Consider the following 20,433-nt stretch of genomic DNA (forward strand, 5'->3'; position numbering starts at 1 on the left):
AAATCTAAAAAAAAAAAAGAAAGGAAATTTGGACACAGACACGTATACGGCAGAGAAAAAATGTGAAGACACAGCAAGAAGACAGGACTCTTGGCTACTAAAAGCCAGCAGCTAAAGCCACAGTTCTGTCCTGCCTACATCTCATGTGTGGTGTTTCTCTAGCAACTTCGACTGTCTGGCTTGGGTTCACTCCACCAAAAAGGGAGGGCTCCGATGGGATCCTTGTCATCCAGCTCACCCACAGGGACCACGTCACTCGGGTTCGGCCACTAACAAATCTGGAATTGGAGCTCGCAAAAACTGGTCCAGACCCCTGGGTCCCAGCTTCCCCCTTCACCTTCGATGATTTTCTTCCAGTTGGATTTTTCTGCTTGTTGCTGCTGTATACAACATTCTTCAGAGTAAGAAGGCCACGTTTGTGGGTATTCTTTGATCACAGGTTTTTGCTGCCCTCCTGAGAACGTGCTGGACTTCACAAATGACTCAGCAGTCACCGAGGAAAACCCCGAGGATTCCAGACGGGGGCCCCAGATTGTTTTTCCCTTGGTTCCTCTCACTGTGTCCTCTCCACCATCCACTTGCTTCTCTTGCCTTCCTTTGCTCTGCTGGTGCTGGAGCTCCCACGGCTGGCCCCCTCCTTCCCTGAGCATTACACATGCCCAATCTTGGAAGCTGCCCTCCCCTGGATTTGTCCTGCTCTCAGGAAGCTGGAAGGACTGGACCCCCCCTCCCCCTCCCCTGTAGCCTCAGCAGCTTCAAACCCTTGACGCCATAGTCTAAGGCAACAGTCACCCACAGTGCCTAGGGCTTCTCCCTTCGGGGGAGTAAGGAACGGACACGGGAGAAGCCCTTTCCTAAAGGACTTCGGCATAGCCACGACTACTTTGGGGAGATGAAGCCACTAAGGTCTTTGCTTGAGATGGAGCTGCTGCACCAGCCAACAATCACGGAAACATGGGAAATGTCTAAACTATTCACTCCCCTCCCCCGCTCCAGGCCCTTCCTCCTGTGTCCTCTATTTCTACAGGGAGCATCACGAACCTTCTGGGAGGGCAGACGCAGGGTCACCATTGACCTCTAAGTCACAATTACAAAAAATGACAACAGGTATCCCTGACCAATGGCCTACAGTCCGCATCTCACAGCAATTCTGCAGGAAGGGCATTATGAGTCCTTTGTTACAGATGAGTAAACTGAGGCTCAGACTTGTCCACAACCACAGGGCTAGTTTGGGGCAAAGCCAGGGTTTAATCCCCAGAGGCCCCTGGCCCCAGAGCCCCCCCTAGTCCTGCATGAGAATTACCTGCAAAGTGTTAAGAAAGGGTAGGTTCTCAGGCCCCACCCCAAACCTCCAGAATCTTAGCGCCCCAGGCCAGGCCCAGGAAGCTGGTTGTTTGTTTTTTCTTTTTTTTTGTTTTTTGACCAAGTTCCCCAGGTGACGCTGATGCAGCTAGCCTGAGGACTGGCTCTCCTTAGAAGCCTTTCTGGGAAACTACCTGGCCCTGATGTGACAACAATAAAAGGCCTTCCTTATCTTCATCCTCCTCCTCCTCCTCCTCCTCCCCAACTTCATTACTGCAGGGGTGACAGGAGTTGAAAGCAGGGCAGAGAAAGAACAGGAAGTACACGGGCCTCTTTTTACCGAATTATGGGCCTCGCCTTCAGGTAAAGCCTGTGTGTCACTCCAGGGGGACCCCACACTTCTCAGGCTTCCCAGATCTCAATGACCAACTACAGAGGAAGAGGAAGAGAAACAAAGTAGAATCAGGGGTAATAAGACATCAGGTGTGTGTGTGTGTGTGTGTGTGTGTGTGTGTGTGTGATTTCCTGCCCTGGTTCCTGTGTGGCCCCATAATGTACCCGTAAGGAAGCCAGTCCTATAACTGAAAAGGGCTGTCCCATGTCCCCTATCTGGGCACTTGTTCATACCTACTCTAGCCTCTGCTCCTATCGTCCAGAAAAACTGCCAGTTGAATTTCAAGTGGCAGCCCGGTTTGGCCTCTTGAGATAATGGATTAAGAATAAGCAGCAGGGGGCGCCTGGGTGGCTCAGTGGGTTAGGCCGCTGCCTTCGGCTCAGGTCATGATCTCAGGGTCCTGGGATAGAGTCCCACATCAGGCTCTCTGCTCAGCGGGAAGCCTGCTTCCTCCTCTCTCTCTCTGCCTGCCTCTCTGCCTACTTGTCATCTCTCTCTGTCAAATAAATAAATAAAATCTTTAAAAAAAAAAAAAAAGAATAAGAAGCAAAATGTAGGGGTGCCTGGGTGGCTCCGTTGGTTAAGCATCTGCCTTCGGCTCAGGTCATGACCCCGGGGTCCTGGGATCAAGTCCCACATCGGGCTTCCTGCTCAGTGGGGAGCCTGCTTCTCCCTCTGCCTGCTGCTCCCCTGTTTATGCTCAGTCTCTCCCTCTCTGACAAATAAATAAATAAAATCTTTAAAAAAAAAAAAAAGACGAAGCAGGACATATCCACGGGCTCACCCTCCAGAAGGCTGTGCCCCGTCTCCTCTCCTTCCTCAGTTTCCCTCTCTGTGAATGACCCAGCAAGCTAGCTGGGTAGAAGTGTCTGGCTGGGGAGCAGAAGGTTGGCTTGCTTAATAAGGCTGAGGTCAGAGGTCGGGCCTCAAATAAGTTCAGTTCCCCTTGGCTTGGTTCTAAGGTCACAGACAGGCCCCCCAAATCCTGCCACCTGGTCATAAAAGAAGTGTAGACGGATCAAAACAAATCCATCACCGCTGGTGGAAACAGCCAATCAATGACGATGGACGGAGGTTCAGTAGCATCTTTGAGAGACGCGGCATCAGAAATGACCTCCCCGCACCTAATCAGTTCCAGAAAAGGACTTTGTTCTCCGGGAGGCAAGGTGGGAGATCAAAGCATTTCTTGCTAATCATCATTTAGCATTAATTACTTGTTAAGTAACCTGACCCAGACCCAATGCCGCTCCCTACCTCGCATCCTGACAGCCTCAACGAGCACCCTTGATCTTTCAACCCAGCCTGCATCAAATTGGGAGCCGGCGACTGCAGACCTGGGAACGACGAGACCCCGGCGGCCCAGGCAGTCAGTCGTTCACTCACTTCTCCTTTTCCTGTTAACTTTTTAACCCCACCAGCCGGGAAACGCAGCCCTAGAGCCGCGCGGCTCCCCTCCCCCTCCCCCTCCCCTCTGCCACATTTCCCTGAGTTGCCCAGATCTGGGGACCAACACCGCAGATTCACAAGCTGCAGGGCCCAGGGCGTACCAGCGTCCCTCTCTGGGTCCCCCCTCTCAGCCGCACCCATGGAGGTAACACTATCTGTGCCTCCCAGCCTCGCTGGGAGGATCAAATACAATGGAAAGAAGGCATCTGAAGATGGGTGCAGGGGTGCCTGGGGGGGTTAAAGCCTCTGCCTTCGGCTCGGGTCATGATCTCAGGGTCCTGGGATGGAGCCCCGCATCGGGCTCTCTGCTCCACAGGGAGCCTGCTTCCTCCTCTCTCTACCTGCCTCTCTGCCTACTTGTGATCTCTGTCTGTCAAATAAATAAACAAAATCTTTAAAAATAAATAAATAAATAAAGAGGGGTGCATACATCCAGGTGGAATGCCCAGTCGGCTTTGGATGGCACTGGTGGTCATTTATTTCTAGAGCTGAGTGGGGGTCCACGGTATTCGTTATTATATTACTGACATCATTTTGTGGCTCTGAAATCATGTATGATAAATGCTAAGAGCTGAATGGTGTTCCCCACCGCCGCCCCTCCTGCCTCCCGGACCACCACCAGATTCTCACATGGAAGCCCTGACCCTCCCCAGGACCTCAGAATGTGGGCACCTGGAGATAAAGTCTTTCCAGAAGTAACGGAGTTAAAGCTAGGGTGGGTCCTGATTCAGCGGGACTGGTGTCTTCTGAGATTAGGACACAGACGCCCAGGAGGTCAGACCATGTGACAATACAGAGACACCAACTATCCACAAGTCCAGGAGACGGTCCCCAGAAGACATATATCCTGCCAACTGACATCTTGTTCTCAGACTTCTGGCCTCCAGACCTGTGGGAAAATGAACTTCTGCCCTCTGAACCACGCACACGGAGTGCAGCTCTCTGTGAGGGCAGCCCTTGCAAACTCCTACGAGAAGCTTCCAGTGAGTTTGAGAAATCATAAAGTAAATTGAAAAGAAAAAGGGCTCTCAACAAAAAGATAATACGCATTGGCGAAGCTGTGGGTAAACTGAAAGGCTCGCACGTTGCTGGTGGGAATGCAAAAGGGCGCAGCCGCTCTGGAAAATAGTCTGGCGGTTCCTCACACAGTTAAACACAGCGTTACTGTGGGATCAGTCAGTGCTCAAGGCACCTGCTCAAGAGACATGAAAACCTGTGCCATGTAAAAACGTGTGCATGCATGTTCACAGCATTATTACCCACGACAGCCAAATGGTGGGAACAGCCCAAATGTCCTGTAACCGGTGAATGGATAAACCAAGCACGGTAGACAAGCATAATGGAATACTATTCAGCCATAAAAAGGAAGGAAGTCCTGACAGAAGTGACCACGTGGGTGAAGCTTAAAAATATTATACTAAGTGCAAGAAGCCAATCACTAAAGGTCACATATCGGATAATTCCATTTACATGAAATGTCCAGAGCTCGCAAAGCCACAGAGATGGAGAGATTAGTGGTTGCCAGGGCCTGGGGGAGGGGAAGATCTGAGGGTGGAGGTTGGGGGACTGACAGCTGATGGGATCTCCTTCAGAGGGTAGGAAAATGTTCTAAAATTAGATTGTGGGATAGTTGCGTCTCTCTCTGAATATACTGGATTTACCAAAAAGTGAGTTGTACACTTTAAGTGGGAGAACTGTACGGTAAGCATGTTATGTTTGTTTCATTATAAGACCCACAGTGGTACCCCCCAAAGTACTGTCAAATAGCAAATGCTCTCTCTCCACCCTTCACTTGTAGACACAAGTGCGTGTATAGACACACACTGATCCTCCAAGAAAGCCTTCGGTAAGGGCTCCCCCCACCCGCCGCCCCCAACCTGCTTCCTGCTTCCAGCCCTGTAGAGGAAAGGAGTAGAGGTGTGGTCTTTTTTGCTTTTTAAAATGCCGATCAGCCTCTCAGGAGTAAACTGGAGGGTCTCCACCACGGAGGACAGGACACCTTAGCAGTCCTGAAGTGACTTCCCCCTGAGAAGCTCATCTGGACCCATCCATGGATTTTGGGATTACATAGGGTAGTGGCAAGTTTGTTTTTTGAAAAGCCCATGTTCTGCGAACCCTAATCCCTCCCCCGGAGCAATTCCTCAGCTGGGAGGGAAGCAGGCAGTGAGGCAAAGCCACGGTTTCCTCTTTGGGTTCAGGGCAGCTGTGGGGCCTCGAGGCATTGTTGCAAGGTGCTAGGTCTGCAAGCAGTTTGTGGGCTCAGAAATGCCAAATGCATTTAGTGCCCATGGAGGAGAAAGTGAACATTAAAACCCTATACACTTCCACGGATCTGGAAACCAAAGGCAGGGGCTAGGAGGGCCAATCCTTTTTCACTTCTCCTATCACCTAAATTCCTACTAAGCTTCAAAGAGAATTAGATTTTACCTGCAAGGAAGAGGGACCCATTTCCCCAGCAGTTCCACATTTAGGAATATACCCTAAGAAGATAATCAAACAAAGGTGGAAGGAATAATCTAGAACATCACTGCCCAACAAAAATATAAAGTCATGCATGTACTTTTACACTTTTTTGTAGCCACATTTAAAGAGGCAAAAAGAAAAAGATGAAATTAATATTAAAAACTCATTTTGTCTAACCAATATATCCAAAATATTATAATTTCCACTAGAGTTGCCAGAGGTAGCAAATAAAAATACAGGACATCCAAACAATGAATCTTGGAACACTACATATAAAACTAATGATGTACTGAATGGTGACTAACATCATATTAAAAAGAAAAAAATACAGGAAATCCAGTTAAATTTCAGATGAACAATGAATACTCTTTTCCAGCATAGGTATATCCCATGTGGTATGTGGGCTATACTTATACTTAAAAGTTTTACCTGTTGTTTATGTGATATTCAGTTAAATAGGCATTCTTTTTAAAATCTGGCAACCCTAATTTCAACAAGCAATCAACATAAAAAAATAAATGAATGAGTAATTTTACAGTGTTCTTCTTTGCACTTAAGTCTTTGAAATCTATTGTGTATTTTACACTTAGAGCACATCTTGTTTGGGCTTGCCATATTTCAAGTGCTCAACAGCCATATAACCAGCAACTACCATTTGAAACAGCACAGATCTAGAAAGTTCCTCTATATGTCTCTTATAACAGGAAAAAAAAAATCAGAAAAAATACCCATCAGTCGAGAGGCCACTTAAGTCACAACGTTTAAAGAGCACTAACTACTGGTCAGTCCTTGTCCTAAGAACTTGCATGCATTGCTCTGTTTTTTGTTCTTTACAATTAACCAGAAACAAATTCAATAATGCACTATCTCATCTAGTCGTCCCAACAACCATTTGAAGGAGTTGCTGGCATAACCCCTTTTTACAGATGAGGAAAGCAAGGTTCAGGACGTTTCTAGAACTTGCTCAAGAAAGTGGTAGGTCTGAGTGTGGACAGACAGGTTTGATACATACACGTCCCACCCTAGCACGGTCTTTGGAAGAAGGCACACCAAAATCTTACTGGATTTCTCCGGACTTTGAGATGGACACTGGGTAACAGCCTGGTCTCTGCTGTCACGCAGACTGATCATCCCACACTCGGCTCTGCCAAGTGCCCTCACAAGTGACTTGACCTTTGTAAACCTCTGTTTCCTCATCTGTAAAATGAGAGTCCCGAGTGTCTGCCCCACAGGGTTGCTGGCGTCTAAAGAAGATTAAGGGATGCAGATGACGAGGGAAAGCAACTTGCTTCTGGTAAGTCCCCTATCATTCTATGGTTACTATCATTCTCCCTAGGGTCTTTGTCCTTTCCTATTTGATTAGACTTTTCCAGGCTCAATCAAAATTAATGGGGAAAATTAAAAGAGGAAAAGAAAAATAAAAGAGAAAAAAGTTACTTTCAAAAGAGAGGAAACAGCCCCTGAAGCACCTGGAGGAAAAAGAGAAGGAGAAAAAAAAGAAAGGAGAGAAGGAAGAAGAGAAAGAACTCACACCTAAGATAGGGAAAGGTGAGGAGGCATCGCTCCCCTACAGTTTTCTGAATGACCACCAGGGGGCACTGCCTGCAGTTTCCACAGCTTAGGGAAAATCGTTGCTTTCAAAAAACAAAAACTTGCAATAGACAAATCACCAAAACCATTCATCTTCATTGGGGTGCCCTCTGCCAGGAGTCCCCAGTGAAAAGCTGCCGACAGTCATCTTACAGGAGATGCGAAAGGCAGTGGGAGTGGTCTCCCAGCTGCAGGTGATCTGCGTCTTACCTTTGGCGTCTTCTTTGGCCAAGTGACTACAGGGACCCCAGTGATGGCCAGACTGGGGTCGTCATCCGCATGCTCCTTCAAGACATTCTGTGGCCAAACAAAGGAGTCATATTAGCCCGGAGTAGAGGGGAGGTTCCTGAAGGGGGCGAAGACTGTACCCAACCCAAAAAAGCCCTCTACTGAGTCAACAAACACCTTCACACTTAGTAGAAACCAAGTCACCAGGGCTCCTCAGAGGCCAGAAGACATGCAGTATCCCGCATTCCCCCCAAAATGTTTAAATAGCAAATCACGCGCCTCCCTATGACTCCCATGACTGTATCGCTCACTGATCATATTTAAACATCTGTCAACTTCAAACATTTGTCTAGAGCACCATGGGTCCTCACACCCACGATCTCATTCAGTCTCTACCAACAGCCCTTGGACTGGGCTGACCAGGGCATTGAGAGGCTCTAATGTACATAAACTTAAATACATATGCAGGGTAATGAAAAACAAAGCCAACCATGAGGTCTTGACACCTGTGAGACCTCTTTTCTTCCATGAGCCAGCAAGCCATGTGTATTCTAATCCTGGTGCGTAAAGACATGTCACTGTTTATTCCAACAGGGGCCACAAACACAAGTAGATCCTTAATCTGGTGTGACCAAGGATGGAGCCATCTGACCAAAAAGTGGGCTGTGACAGACATACCCCCGGGTTGTGCAGGGGTCTCCCCCATGGGCAACGGTGTTCATATCTTTGTGGGTGGACTGAAGGCTTTCCAAGGGTAATGCTGATTCCACCAGATTTTGGCCTTAGAACCTCAACCAGGTGTAAGATTCCACTCCAACGAATTACCCCTAAGTTAGAGGTGAGGCAGTCAAGGCTCAGAAAGACTCAAAGGGCTTGGGTGCTGCTCTAGACCAGGAGGGCAGAGCCCCTGAACCCCACTCTCCAGCACCAGACTTCCCACCCCATGACCACTTCACATGTGGTTTTTTTGGATACACCCACAACATGCCATGAAAGAGCATTTAGGGACAGACAGATCTGCCACTGGCCTATTCTGCCCTTGACCATGGGTGTCTGCATTGTGCAAAAACATTCCTACAGGGACATTTAAAAGCAGAGAAAGCTGCATAGTAGAACTTACCAGAAGGAGCAGAAGAGATCAAAAGAGAAATATAGGTAAAGATTACTTAAACTCACTTTCCCTAATCTATTCACCGGAAATGAAAGCAACTCACTTCTATTTTGTTCTATTGTCTTAGCTTTCTTATCATTCCACGGTTGCCAGATATTTCAAGATGTGCTTACTACACTGGATCCACCTGTGGAACTCTCCTCTGCCCATGGGAGGTGGCAAACAGGACGGTGATCAAGGGTCAAACTTGGCGCTGTCTGGGTTCAATCCTCAGCCCACACAGCTCTCTCCAAGTCTAACATCAATGTCGCTGATTTATAAACGCCGTTTATAGATGTCTTCATTTCACTGCTATATCCCAAGCTTCGCACAATGACTAACCTACAGTAAGCCTCCAGTAAATAACTTTAAAAATAAATAAGTAAAGCCACAAATCCCCAAAGAGGGACTTTCTACAAAATCCCTGACCAGTATCCTCAAATCCGTCAAGCTCAACAAAACAAAACAAACAAACAAAGTCTGAGAAACGTCACAGCCAAGAGGAGAAAAGGAGAAATGACAAATTCAGAGGTAGTGCTAGTGCTCTCTTGGGTGGGATCCCCAAATACACACTCGGTTAAAAACTAAGGAAGTGTGAATAAACTCTAGACTTTAGTTAGCAATAATGTATCAATGTTGGTTTAATTGTAACCAATGTGCTCCACTAATATACCATGTTAATCCTAGGGGAGACTGTGGGGGGCGGGGAGTGGAAACTGTGTATTATCTGCAGAATTTTCCTGTCAATCTAACACCATTCTTTTTTTTTTTTTAATTTTTTAAAAAGATTTTATTTATTTATTTGACAGACAGAGATCACAAGTAGGCAGAGAGGCAGGCAGAGAGAGAGAGAGAGAGAGAGAGAGAGAGGGAAGCAGGCTTCCTGCGGAGCAGAGAGCCCAATGCGGGGCTCGATCCCAGGACCCTGAGATCATGACCCGAGCCGAAGGCAGCAGCCCAAACCACTGAGCCACCCAGGCGCCCCTAACACCATTCTGAGACATAAAATCCTATCATAAAAAGCAATTTTTTAAAAATAGGTTCCGCACCCAGGGTAGAGCTCAACATGGGGCTTGAACTCATGATCCCAAGATCAAGAACTGAGCTGAGATCAAGAGTTAGATGCTCAACCGACTGAGCCACCCAGGCACCCTCTCAAATGCCAATCAGACAGCAGTAACAGCCACCATAAAGGAGAACAGAATTAGTAGGCTGCCAATTTTCCTAACATGCATGCCGCATATTTAACAAGAAATACGACAGAAACGAACCAAGAACACAAGCATGATTCAGCTTCAGTTGTGGGCTACACGTGGGGCATGAAAGAGGCTATCGAAGGCTGGGGATATGGGCAGGGGGAACGATCCATGTGTGGGGGGAGGAGGAGTGCTTCACCACTGACATTGTTTAGAACTGCCATTTCCCAATGATGATAAAAAGTAGACCAAAAAAAAAAATTTTTTTTTTTTTAGCAGTTTTGGTTTTGAATTAAATGGACCCCAGAGGGGTGCCTGGGTGGCTCAGTCGTTAGGCATCTGCCTTTAGCTCAGGTCATTATCCCAGGGTCCTGGGATGGAGCCAGACGTCGGGCTCCCTGCTCTGCAGGAAGCCTGCTTCTCCCTCTCCCACTCCCCCTGCTTATGTTCCTTCTCACTGCATCTCTCTCTGTCAAATAAATAAATAAAATCTTAAAAAAAAAAAAAAAACGGACCCCAGACATTGTACCCATTAGTACATGGACCCAAGTGGGTCATTCCCACTTGGTCTGCCACTTGGGATGGGTGGGACAGGCTAGGTGTGGGGGGGAAATGGAACCATCAGGAAGCAGGCACCATGTATTTTGTTGAACGAATGTACAAGGGTAGGATATATTGAGTGTTAGCTCTGGGCTGGGCACCGTAATAAATACGCCATATCTACTCTCTCATCCAACGCTCTTAAACACATTGTGAGATGGACTGCCATCATTTCCAGAAGAGACGACTGGGGTGTAGGGGGTGAGGGAACGGTCTAAGACCACTCAGCCAGGAAGAGGTAGGGACCCCCAAATTCCACAACCTGTGCTCCAACCACGGTCATACTCAACCTATCCCTCAAGAAGAGAGGGGGCCACATTCCTTAGCAGCATGACTCCCAACAGCCAAAGGACAATTGGAAACAACTCAGTGGATGGATGGATAGATAATATGAGGTCTATTCACGTGACAGAATATTACTCAGCTCAAAAAAGGATGGAAATCATGACATTGCTATAATATGGATGAACCTGGAGGACATTCTGTTGAGTCAGGTACAACTAGCATGTGATTCCTCTTACATGAGCTCCCTAAAGCTGTCAGGTTCATACAAGCATAAAACAGAGTGGGGGCTGCCAGGGCTCTGGGAGGGAAAAGCAGGGAGTTGTTTAATGCTGCAAAACAGGGGCGCCTGGGTGGCTCAGTGGGTTAAAGCCTCTGCCTTCGGCTCAGGTCATGATCCCAGGGTCCTGGGATCGAGCCCCGCATCGGGCTCTCTGCTCCGCAAGGAGCCTGCTTCCTCCTCTCTCTCTGCCCTACTTGTGATCTCTGTCTGTCAAATAAATAGTCTTTAAAAAAAAATGCTGCAAAACACTGTAAACGTACTTCATGCCTTAATGCTGCAAAACACTGTTAACGTACTTCATGTCTTTGAATGGGAACTTAAAAATGGTTAAAATGATAAATTTTATGTGATGTATGATTTACCACAATTTTTAATTTTTTTAAGGGTTTTCTTTTTGTTTACATAGTCTCTACACCCAACGTGGGGCTGGAACTCATGACCTCAAGATCAAGAGTCACATGCTCTTTCAAATGAGCCAGCCAGGCACCCCACACCTACCACAATTTCTTTTTAAAAAGGGAGGAGACAGTGGGGCAAAGTAATCCCTAAGGACTGGACTCAGAGGTTCTAGAAAGTGCACACGGGAGAAATAATCTCTCACAACTTAAGCTATTACTTTTATGCCTGTGACAACACTGGTCCCAGAGTCAGAAGACATGGCTTCAAGTTCTGTACCTTGCAGACTGTATGATCTTGAGGAAGCCACAGCTTAGAACACTAATATCTACCCTTGACTTTCCTCTGTGAAGTGAGATGTGATTTTACTACTCTTCTTAGGAGCATTCATGCTTGCTCTGGACTAATCCTCTCCGTGGGATATGGCTGAATCTCCTTTCTCCCCAGAAGCAGAAACTAAAGTTCAGAGGGGTTAAGTGACGTGCCCAAGGTCACACAGCTGGAAGGTGACCGAACCTGACACTGACCAGGTCCATCTAACTACAAGCCCAGGTAGTAACGTCGGGTGATAAAGCCTTAGGAAACCATTCCAGCAAACTCTGGTGCTGACCTATACCCCATTATTGAAAAACCAGGAGACAATCTGAGCTCACATTCACCATCTGATGAACAAATACAGAAGCAAGTCATCCTCGCCTACTCCTTACAAAACAGAGAACTCATTCAACCACTGACTCTACAAAACATTCTTGAAACTTTGTCCCCATCACGGAGGGAAGGTGCACGTGTGCCCAGTGAGAGCCTGCACAAGCACAAAATTCTGTTGACATTTCATGGTTCCTAACAGTCCATATGAAAGTCATATGAATTTCTACAATACACCAGGATTTTCTGTTGTTTATTCTAACAATGTTTCCCTACCCCCCAAAACAGCATAAAAATTATATATATATATATATATATATTCCCCACCCCCCAGGAAGAAGCTCTATGCTTAAGCAAAACCTTTCAATTCACAGATATCTATATCTAGATATCTTTCTAAATTTTTTTATTTTTTATTAACATATAATGTATAATTAGCCCCAGGGGTACTGGTCTGTGAATCACCAGGTTTACACACTTCACAGCACTCACCATAGCACATACCCTCCCCAATGTCCATAATTCAGCCACCCTCTCCCACCCCCCCACCCCCCTGATCTAGATACCTTATATAGATCTAGACAGATCTATCTCACCATATGGTGGGAGCAGGGGAGCCCATCACTTCCATGGGACTTCCTGTCCCCTTACCCCAATCTCAAACTCCAGGCTGGGTCGACAAACTCAAATGCTTCCAGGAACCAAGCAGATAAAATGCAAGGAATCGGGGCGCCTGGGTGGCTCAGTGGGTTAAGCCTCTGCCTTTGGCTCAGGTCATGATCTCAGGGTCCTGGGACAGAGCCCCACATTGGGGTCTCCGCTCAGCGGGGACCCTGCTTCCCCCTCTCTCTCTCTGCCTACCTCTCTGCCTACTTGTGATCTCGGTTTGTCAAATAAGTAAATAAAATATTTTTTTTAAAAAAGCAAGGTATCCACAGACTAGAGCCCTAGAGAGTGGTGTGGTCTCAGGCACACCGGAGGCCACAGGCCCCATTCAGGGAGGGCAAATGCTACTCAGTTCCAAATGACTAACCTCTTGTGGGAATGAAAGCCCCCACCTGCTCTCTGATTTTTTCAGAAGAAATCAAAGATCCAGAGTGTTATCTGAAATCTCTTAAATGCTGGCAACTGACAGAAAACTTAAAACAAAAACAAAAATAAAAATGAAAAAAACCTCAAAAACAAAAATAAAAAAACAACTATAAGCCAAACAGTATCTGTGGGCCAGTTCGGGCCACAGGCCACCAGCATGCCAACACCACTCTGCGAAAGACTGAACATCATGTCCACTCGCCTTGGTTCTCCCAGAGTTTCTGAACTGTCTCAAGACTTCCTGTCATTTCGGGGCGCCTGGGTGGTTCAGTGGGTTAAGCCGCTGCATTCGGCTCAGGTCATGATCTCAGGGTCCTGGGATCGAGTCCTGCATTGGGCTCTCTGCTCAGCAGGGAGCCTGCTTCCCTCTCTCTCTCTCTCTGCCTCTCCATCTACTTGTGATTTCTCTCTGTCAAATAAATAAATAAAATCTTAAAAAAAAAAAAAAAAAGACTTCCTGTCATTTCAATATCAGAGCTGGAGTCCATACCTCACAAGCGAAGTGAGGCCTCAGGAATGTCTGGTTACAAAAAGCTATTACTGAAGCTGTAAGTATTATCAATAATAAATACATTAGTAACGATAAATAATAATTAAAAATTAATAGAAGGTGCGCCTGGGTGGCTCCGTCAGTTAAAAGTCCCAACTCTTGGTCTCAGTTCAGGTCATGATCTCAGGGTCATGAGTTCAAGCTTCGATCCAAGCTGGGCGTGAAGCCTACTTTGAAAAAAAGTCATTAAAAAGTCATTGTAAAAATAAGTAAATAAAAATGAAAATGAACAGACTTCCCCAAGGGCCCTGGAGTGGGTATCTCGCTCACACACTCCCCGCAGGAAACGGTCCCCCTCCACAGCCCTCGGGGGCCACCAGGAGGCGCTCGGGGTTCCGTCCCTCAGAGAAGTTATTTTCGTTTGTTTGTGACAGGTTACAGGAAGAAATTTTTCTAATTGGGGATGGACTCTCTGCGAAATAAATTGTGCTGAAGAGAATCACGTCCTGCCTCTATTTATACACTCCCTGGGGCTCTTGGAAACAGAGACTAGGAAGCCTGGGTGCCGGGACCAGCCCAGGGCTCTCTGGGTTACACCCATAAACCTTCTGAGTAGAAGAGCCTAGGCCAGGCTTTCTAAAAGGGAAAGAGGGATGCCTGGGTGGCTCAGTGGGTTGAGCCTCTGCCCTCGGCTCGGGTTGTGATCTTGGGGTCCTGGGATCGAGCCCCGCATCAGGCTCTCTGCTCAGCGGGGAGCCTGCTCCCCAGCCCCCCGCCTGCCTCTCTGCCTACTTGTGATCTCTCTCTCTCTGTCAAATAAATAAAATCTTTCCAAAAAAAAAAATAAAAGGGAAAGATTGGGGCCACCAGGCCCCTTCTGCTGGGACCTGACCCCAAGATCACCACAGACAACAGATGTGCTGGGCCTCTCTGCTCCCTGTTAGGCCAACTCTCTCGGCAGGTTTAACTGGCTAACAACGGATTCAGGCCCCACAGCTCCACAAGGAGGGGTGTTAACAATAACGGACGATAATAAAACAGAGGCAGGCATTAAGAATCCCCAACCATCAACCAAACCAACAGTCAAGGGACGGTACCGAGGCATGGAGCAGCTCAGACCACGGCTCTGGGGTCAGCAGACGGAGGCACCCTCCCCTTGCCACAGGCAGCTTGTACCGCCTGTAAAAACCCACCTGTACTGGGCTGACCTGTATCTCTCGAGTAGGTATGTTCAGATCTTAAACCCTGGTACCTGTGAATGTGGCCTTATTTGCATAAAGGTTCTTTGCAGATGTAATTCGTTAAGAATATCCAGATGAGGGGCGCCTGGGTGGCTCAGTGGGTTAAGCCACTGCCTTCGGCTCAGGTCATGGTCTCAGGGTCCTGGGATCGAGTCCCGCATCGGGCTCTCTGCTCAGCAGGGAGCCTGCTTCTTCCTCTCTCTCTCTGCCTGCCTCTCTGCCTACTTGTGGTCTCTCTCTATCAAATAAATAAATAAAATCTTTAAAAAAAAAAAAAAAAAAAAGGAATATCCAGATGAAATTATCTGGGATTTTAGGGTTGTGCCCCAAATACAGTAACTAGTATTTTTTGGGGTTTTGTTTTTGTTTTTTTAAGATTTCTTTTTTGGGGGGCACCTGGGTGGCTCAGTGGATTAAGCCGCTGCCTTCGGTTCAGGTCATGATCCCGGGGTCCTGGGATGGAGTCCCGCATCGGGCTCTCTGTTCAGCGGGGAGCCTGCTTCCCCCTCTCCCCACCCCCGCCTGACTCTCTGCCTACTGGTCATCTTTCTCTCTCTGTCAAATAGATAAAATCTTAAAAAAAAAAAAAATTTCTTTATTGGGATGCCTGAGCGGCTCGGTCGGTTAAGTGTCGCCTTCGGCTCAGGTCATGATCTCAGGGTCCTGGGATCGAGCCCCACATCGAGCTCTTTGCTCGGTGGGGACCCTGCCTCCCCTTCTCTCTCTCTCTGCCTGTCTCTCTACCTACTTGTGATCTCTGTCTGTCAAATAAATAAATTAAAATAAAATAAAATAATTTTTATTTTATTAAATCATTAAAGATTATTAATCATTAAATCTGAATCATTAAAGAAGAATTGTAGCTATCAGTAAATCAATTGGAATACCAAGAATTCTAATTTAATTAGAATTTAATTAAATCAATGTAATTGTGTAGATTAAGGAATCCTGATTATCAGAATCTTCATAAAATCATGCTATATTATAATAAAACAATAAGATCCTTTATTTTTTTAAAAAGGAAACTTATTTATATATTGGACAAAAAGAGCACACATGTGCTTGCACGGTGGGAGCAGGGGCGTAGAGGGAGAGGGAGAGCATCCCAAGCAGATTCCACACTCAGCCCAGAGCCCAAGGCAGGACTCAATCTCACAACCCTGAAATAATGACCTGAGCCAAAACCACGTCGGACCCTTAACGGACTGTGCCGCTCGGCGTTCCGTGACTGGTGTCTGAGTAAGAGAAAGAGGAGGGAAATCTGAACAGACACACAAGGAACAAGGTCCTGAGAGGACAGAGGCAGAGACCGCAGTGACGTGGCCACAGGCCAAGAAACACCAGAAATCACTAGAAGCTGGAAGAGCTCTCCCACCCCCCCATCCCCCCCCCCCGCCCCACCAGAGCTTTTTTCCCAGGGGGCAGAGCAGACTGGAAGAGAGTAAGTTTCTGCTGTTTCAAGCCACCAAGTTCACAGGCATTTGTCACGGCGGCCAACACCTTACACTAGCCAGAGCACAGAGTGGTTAGAAGCCTGTTAGCTACATAATTTGTAGCTAGACCTCTTGAAGTCTCAGTTTCCTCATCTATGAAATGGGAAGACCACAGTCTCCACTGTGCCGGCTCATGGCGAGAATCACAGTGCTCTGGAGGCACCTGGTCCACAGTAAACGATCCACAAATGTTGGCCGCTCTCTTGTGGCCTCTGTCCTATCTTCTGCTGGGATACCTTGGCCCTGTCCTCCATTCACAGAACTCAACCACTTCCAAAGCTCTAAGCACAGGGAAATTTAAAATAGAAATTTTAAAAGTGTATTTAGTTGGAAGGGCAGTCTAAGCGCTCCTTTAGCTACATAACGAGAAGGGGTAAGGAGGCGATTCAGGTGCCCACCATTTCATTTTAAGCCAAAAAAAAGTCCCAAGGGACACGGCTTAACCTACCCATTTTTGGGGTCTAGGCTTTGCCCAGACGTCTAGAACTCGGGTATCTGGCCCTTTGCTGTTCTCCTTCGTTCCCTGAGGTGGGAGAGGCAGAGAACTGGGAACACCCCTGGCTGTTCCACCATCACGCCCGGAGCTCGCTAGGTGAGAGGCCTGTTTCATTCATCCTTGTATCCACCCTCCGGCCCCTCACTGCCCAACCGACCCAGGGCTCAGTCTGACAGGCAGCCCCCAGCAGGACAGCCTGAACCTGACTATGCCGTTGTCTGGGCTCTGGGTCATCTTTTGGGTGGGAGCAAGCCAGGCTTCCTGCTTCTTGGTTCCTCTGAAGCAGGCTGGTGGGGGTGGGGGAGAAGTAAACTAAACAGCTAATAGTGCTGGAGGTCTGGGCCCTACACCTCACTATTCTGTAAAACAGCGAGACGGCGGGGCGGGCGGTGCTTAAACAAGCAGGTGTGTTCCAGGGTTGGGCTGATGGCCCCCTGAGAGTAAAGTTGTACACACACCTTCCATGGTCATGGGTCAGACTCTCACACTTGACCCTAAACGGACCTGTTTTCATTTTTCACTGTCTGAAACCATCATCATCATCATCATCATCATCTCAAGGTTCCAAGCACTTAAAGGCCCTGTGCTAAGTAAGGCTTTATGCCTCTTGCCTCGCTGAATTTGATGAGGCACATGTTCTTTCTCCATTTTTTCACTTTCCCCAAGAGCATTCGACTGCCTGATGCACGGCATCTGGGAGTCAGCCTGACTCCAGAAATTTGGGTCTTAAAAGAGTACTATTTGGATAATGTACTCTTCATTTAGGATTATTTTCTTTCCTTTTATGTTTGGGCTTTGATGAAACAACAATACAACTGATTTCTTTCTTTAAATATATATATATATATATATAGTATATATGTATATATATGTGGTGATACATATATATGTAGATATATACATATATGTATATTATATATGTATATTGTTGTATATATATATATACATACATTTGTATACATACAGTTGTATTGTTGTATATTGTGTGTGTGTGTGTGTATATATATATATATATATATATATATATATACATATATATATGACACCTGAAAATAACGGCCCCTCGAGGCCTCTTCCAGCCCCCTAATTCCAGAGTCCCACAATTCTGTGCAGTAAGAAAGGTGGCTGTCTGCTGCAAGCTGGTATTTTCATCCCCAGCTGACACTCTCACAACCAGGGGGGCATGGCACTGTGGGAAAGAGAGCCTGGCATTATTTTAATTAACAAGGACCACTGCAGAATCACCTTGGAGGGTTCTCTGACAAAGACCCTCCTACTGCCAATCTCAGTGGTCACGACCCACTTAGACCCAAACCCTTCACAACCTTGCCAGGCATTTTCAAGTCATCTACAGTCCATATGAGGACTGCCCCCCAGTAGCCACATGTCTTCCTTTCCTCCCATCAGGAGCCACAGCGCTCTCCCTGAGTTCCAGTAGACAGATTCTTCTAGAAGGAATGGCTACTCCCAGGGCAACTCCCACCTCACTGTTCCCAATCCAGGATAGAAGAGAAAAAAGATGATGATGCATTGGGTTGAACAGTGCGACCCTCAAAATTCATGGGCAAAACCTCAGAATGTGACCTTACTGGGAAATGGAACCTTTGCAGACATAACCATGTTAGGACCCGGTCATGGTGGATTAGGGCGGGCCCTAATCCAATGACCGCTGTCCTGGTGAGAGAAGATGACCCATCGGGAAGACAAACAACCATGTAAACAAAGAGGAGAGATTGAAGTGATGTAGCTACAAGCCAAGGAATGCCCAAGATTGCTGGCAACGGCGAGAAGCTAGAGAAGACAAGGAAGGATCCTTCCATCCCTACAGCCGTCAGAGCAAGCACAACCTTGATTTCAGACTTCCGGCCTCCAGCACGGTGAGAAAGTGACTTTCTGTTGTTTTAAGCCAGTCTGCGCCTCCTTGCTATGGCAGCCCTAAGAAACTTACACCAGTGGGGATCATTAACCTGGAAGTCAGATGGAGGGGAGCTGAGAGGTGGGGGCAGAGCTTGGGAACGCTGGGGAGACGGGCAAAACCAGCTAGTCTCTTTTGACTGTTTACCTAAGAATATCTAATTTTTCTCCAAGGGTTTACTAGGAGTGTTCGGTGTTCATTACTTCACGGTCCCAGTGACACAGATCCCTGTTATTACTCCCATTTTATGGGAAAGACGCTCAGGTTTCTCAGGGTTAAGAACTTCAGGACGGCCAAGGGCCTATAGAACTGGTCCCCAGAAAGATAAAGCACAGCTAGTCCAATACCCACATTTCACCTGCAGGTAAACAAAAAGGCAGAGTGACTCGACCACACCGCAAGCAGCAAAGAACAGAAACCAAAATTGGACTCAAGGGTCTCGTCTCCTGATTTCTTACTCTTCCCATTAGGTACCGGCCAACATCCTGCACCTGCAGCTGAAGAAGTATCTTGAAAGAAGGAAGTCACTGAAGGTATCTCAGTGCCAAAACCCAAGGGTTTCACAAAGACAGGGAAAGGAAATGCCTTTCTTCCTTCCTTTTTTTTTTTTTTTTTAAGATTTTATTTCTTTATTTAGAGAGGATACGAGACTAAGGAGGGAGAGGGGCAGAGGGAGAGGGAGAGAGAGACTTCCAAGCAGACTCCGCGCCGAGCGTGGAGCCAGACGTGGGGCTCAGCCTCATGATGCTGAGATCACGGGCTGAGCCGAAATGAAGAGTCGAACGCTTAACCAACTGAGCCTTGGAAATGACTTTCTTAGTTGGATTTTTACCAGAGGCCCTTCTTTCCACAAAATAAATTAAGTGGGGGTGTTCCTTTTGGTTTGAATCTACATGCAGACAAGTTTTCAAGGCACAAATGAGCTCTCTCGGACCTGGAGAAACCACAGGGTCATAAGAAGGACAAACTCAACTTTCAAAAGTTCTGTCCATGAAAAGAGTGAGCCAGACTTACAGGAAGACACAAAAAAGAAAGTTTAAGGGACAGAAACAAGTTGTAAAACAGAATCATCTAATTTTTTAAAAATTATGTATAGGTGGGGTAAGGGGAAATCTCCAGAACTATGATCAGCAGATGAACATCAGGGTTACCTCTGGGGGCGGGGACTGAGGCAGGGGACATTTTCTAACCTTTAGCCTCTAATGTTTAATTTTTCTTACATTGATCATGTAACACTTAAAGCTTTTACCGAGAAAAGATATGCAGAGTGGGTAAACCTATAAAGACAAAAAGCAGGGGCCCCTGGGTGGCTCAGTCGGTTAAGCATCTGCCTTTGGCTCAGGTCATGGTCCCAGGGCCCTAAGATCGAGTCCCACATCTGGCTCCTGGCTCAGCCAAGAGCCTGGTTCTCCCTCCCATTCTGCCTGCTTATAGTCTCCCTCTCTGTTAAAAATGAATAAATAAAATATTTAAAAATAAAAAAAGATTCTAAAGTCGTGATCTAGTGAGCAAAAAAAAAAAAAATTTTTTTTTAAAGCAAAATGGGAGTCATGTGCATTATACCACAAATTTTAAAAAGTATATTACAGGTGCACCTGGGTGGCTCAGTCAGTTAAGTGTCTGCCTTCGGCTCGGGTCATGATCCCGGGGTCCTGGGATTGAGACCCACATCTGGCTCCTGGCTCAGCTGAGAGCCTGGTTCTCCCTCAACATTTCATTCTGCCTGTTGCT

The 20,433-nt window shown here is 46.9% G+C and overlaps 1 protein-coding gene across 10 annotated transcripts in view; it reads right to left on the reverse strand.

The window, feature by feature from the left end:
* KDM2B (lysine demethylase 2B) overlaps positions 1-20,433 on the reverse strand; it is a 129,886-nt gene that overhangs the window by 38,477 nt on the left and 70,976 nt on the right. For all 10 annotated transcript variants that reach the window (XM_082698315.1, XM_082698316.1, XM_082698308.1 and 7 more), the window contains one exon: positions 7,406-7,492. In XM_082698315.1, coding sequence (XP_082554441.1) covers positions 7,406-7,492 — 87 coding nt within the window. The remainder of the gene's footprint in view (positions 1-7,405; positions 7,493-20,433) is intronic.

Source organism: Mustela nivalis (assembly GCF_964662115.1).
Source record: "Mustela nivalis genome assembly, chromosome: 14".
NCBI classification, from domain to species: Eukaryota; Metazoa; Chordata; class Mammalia; order Carnivora; family Mustelidae; genus Mustela; species Mustela nivalis.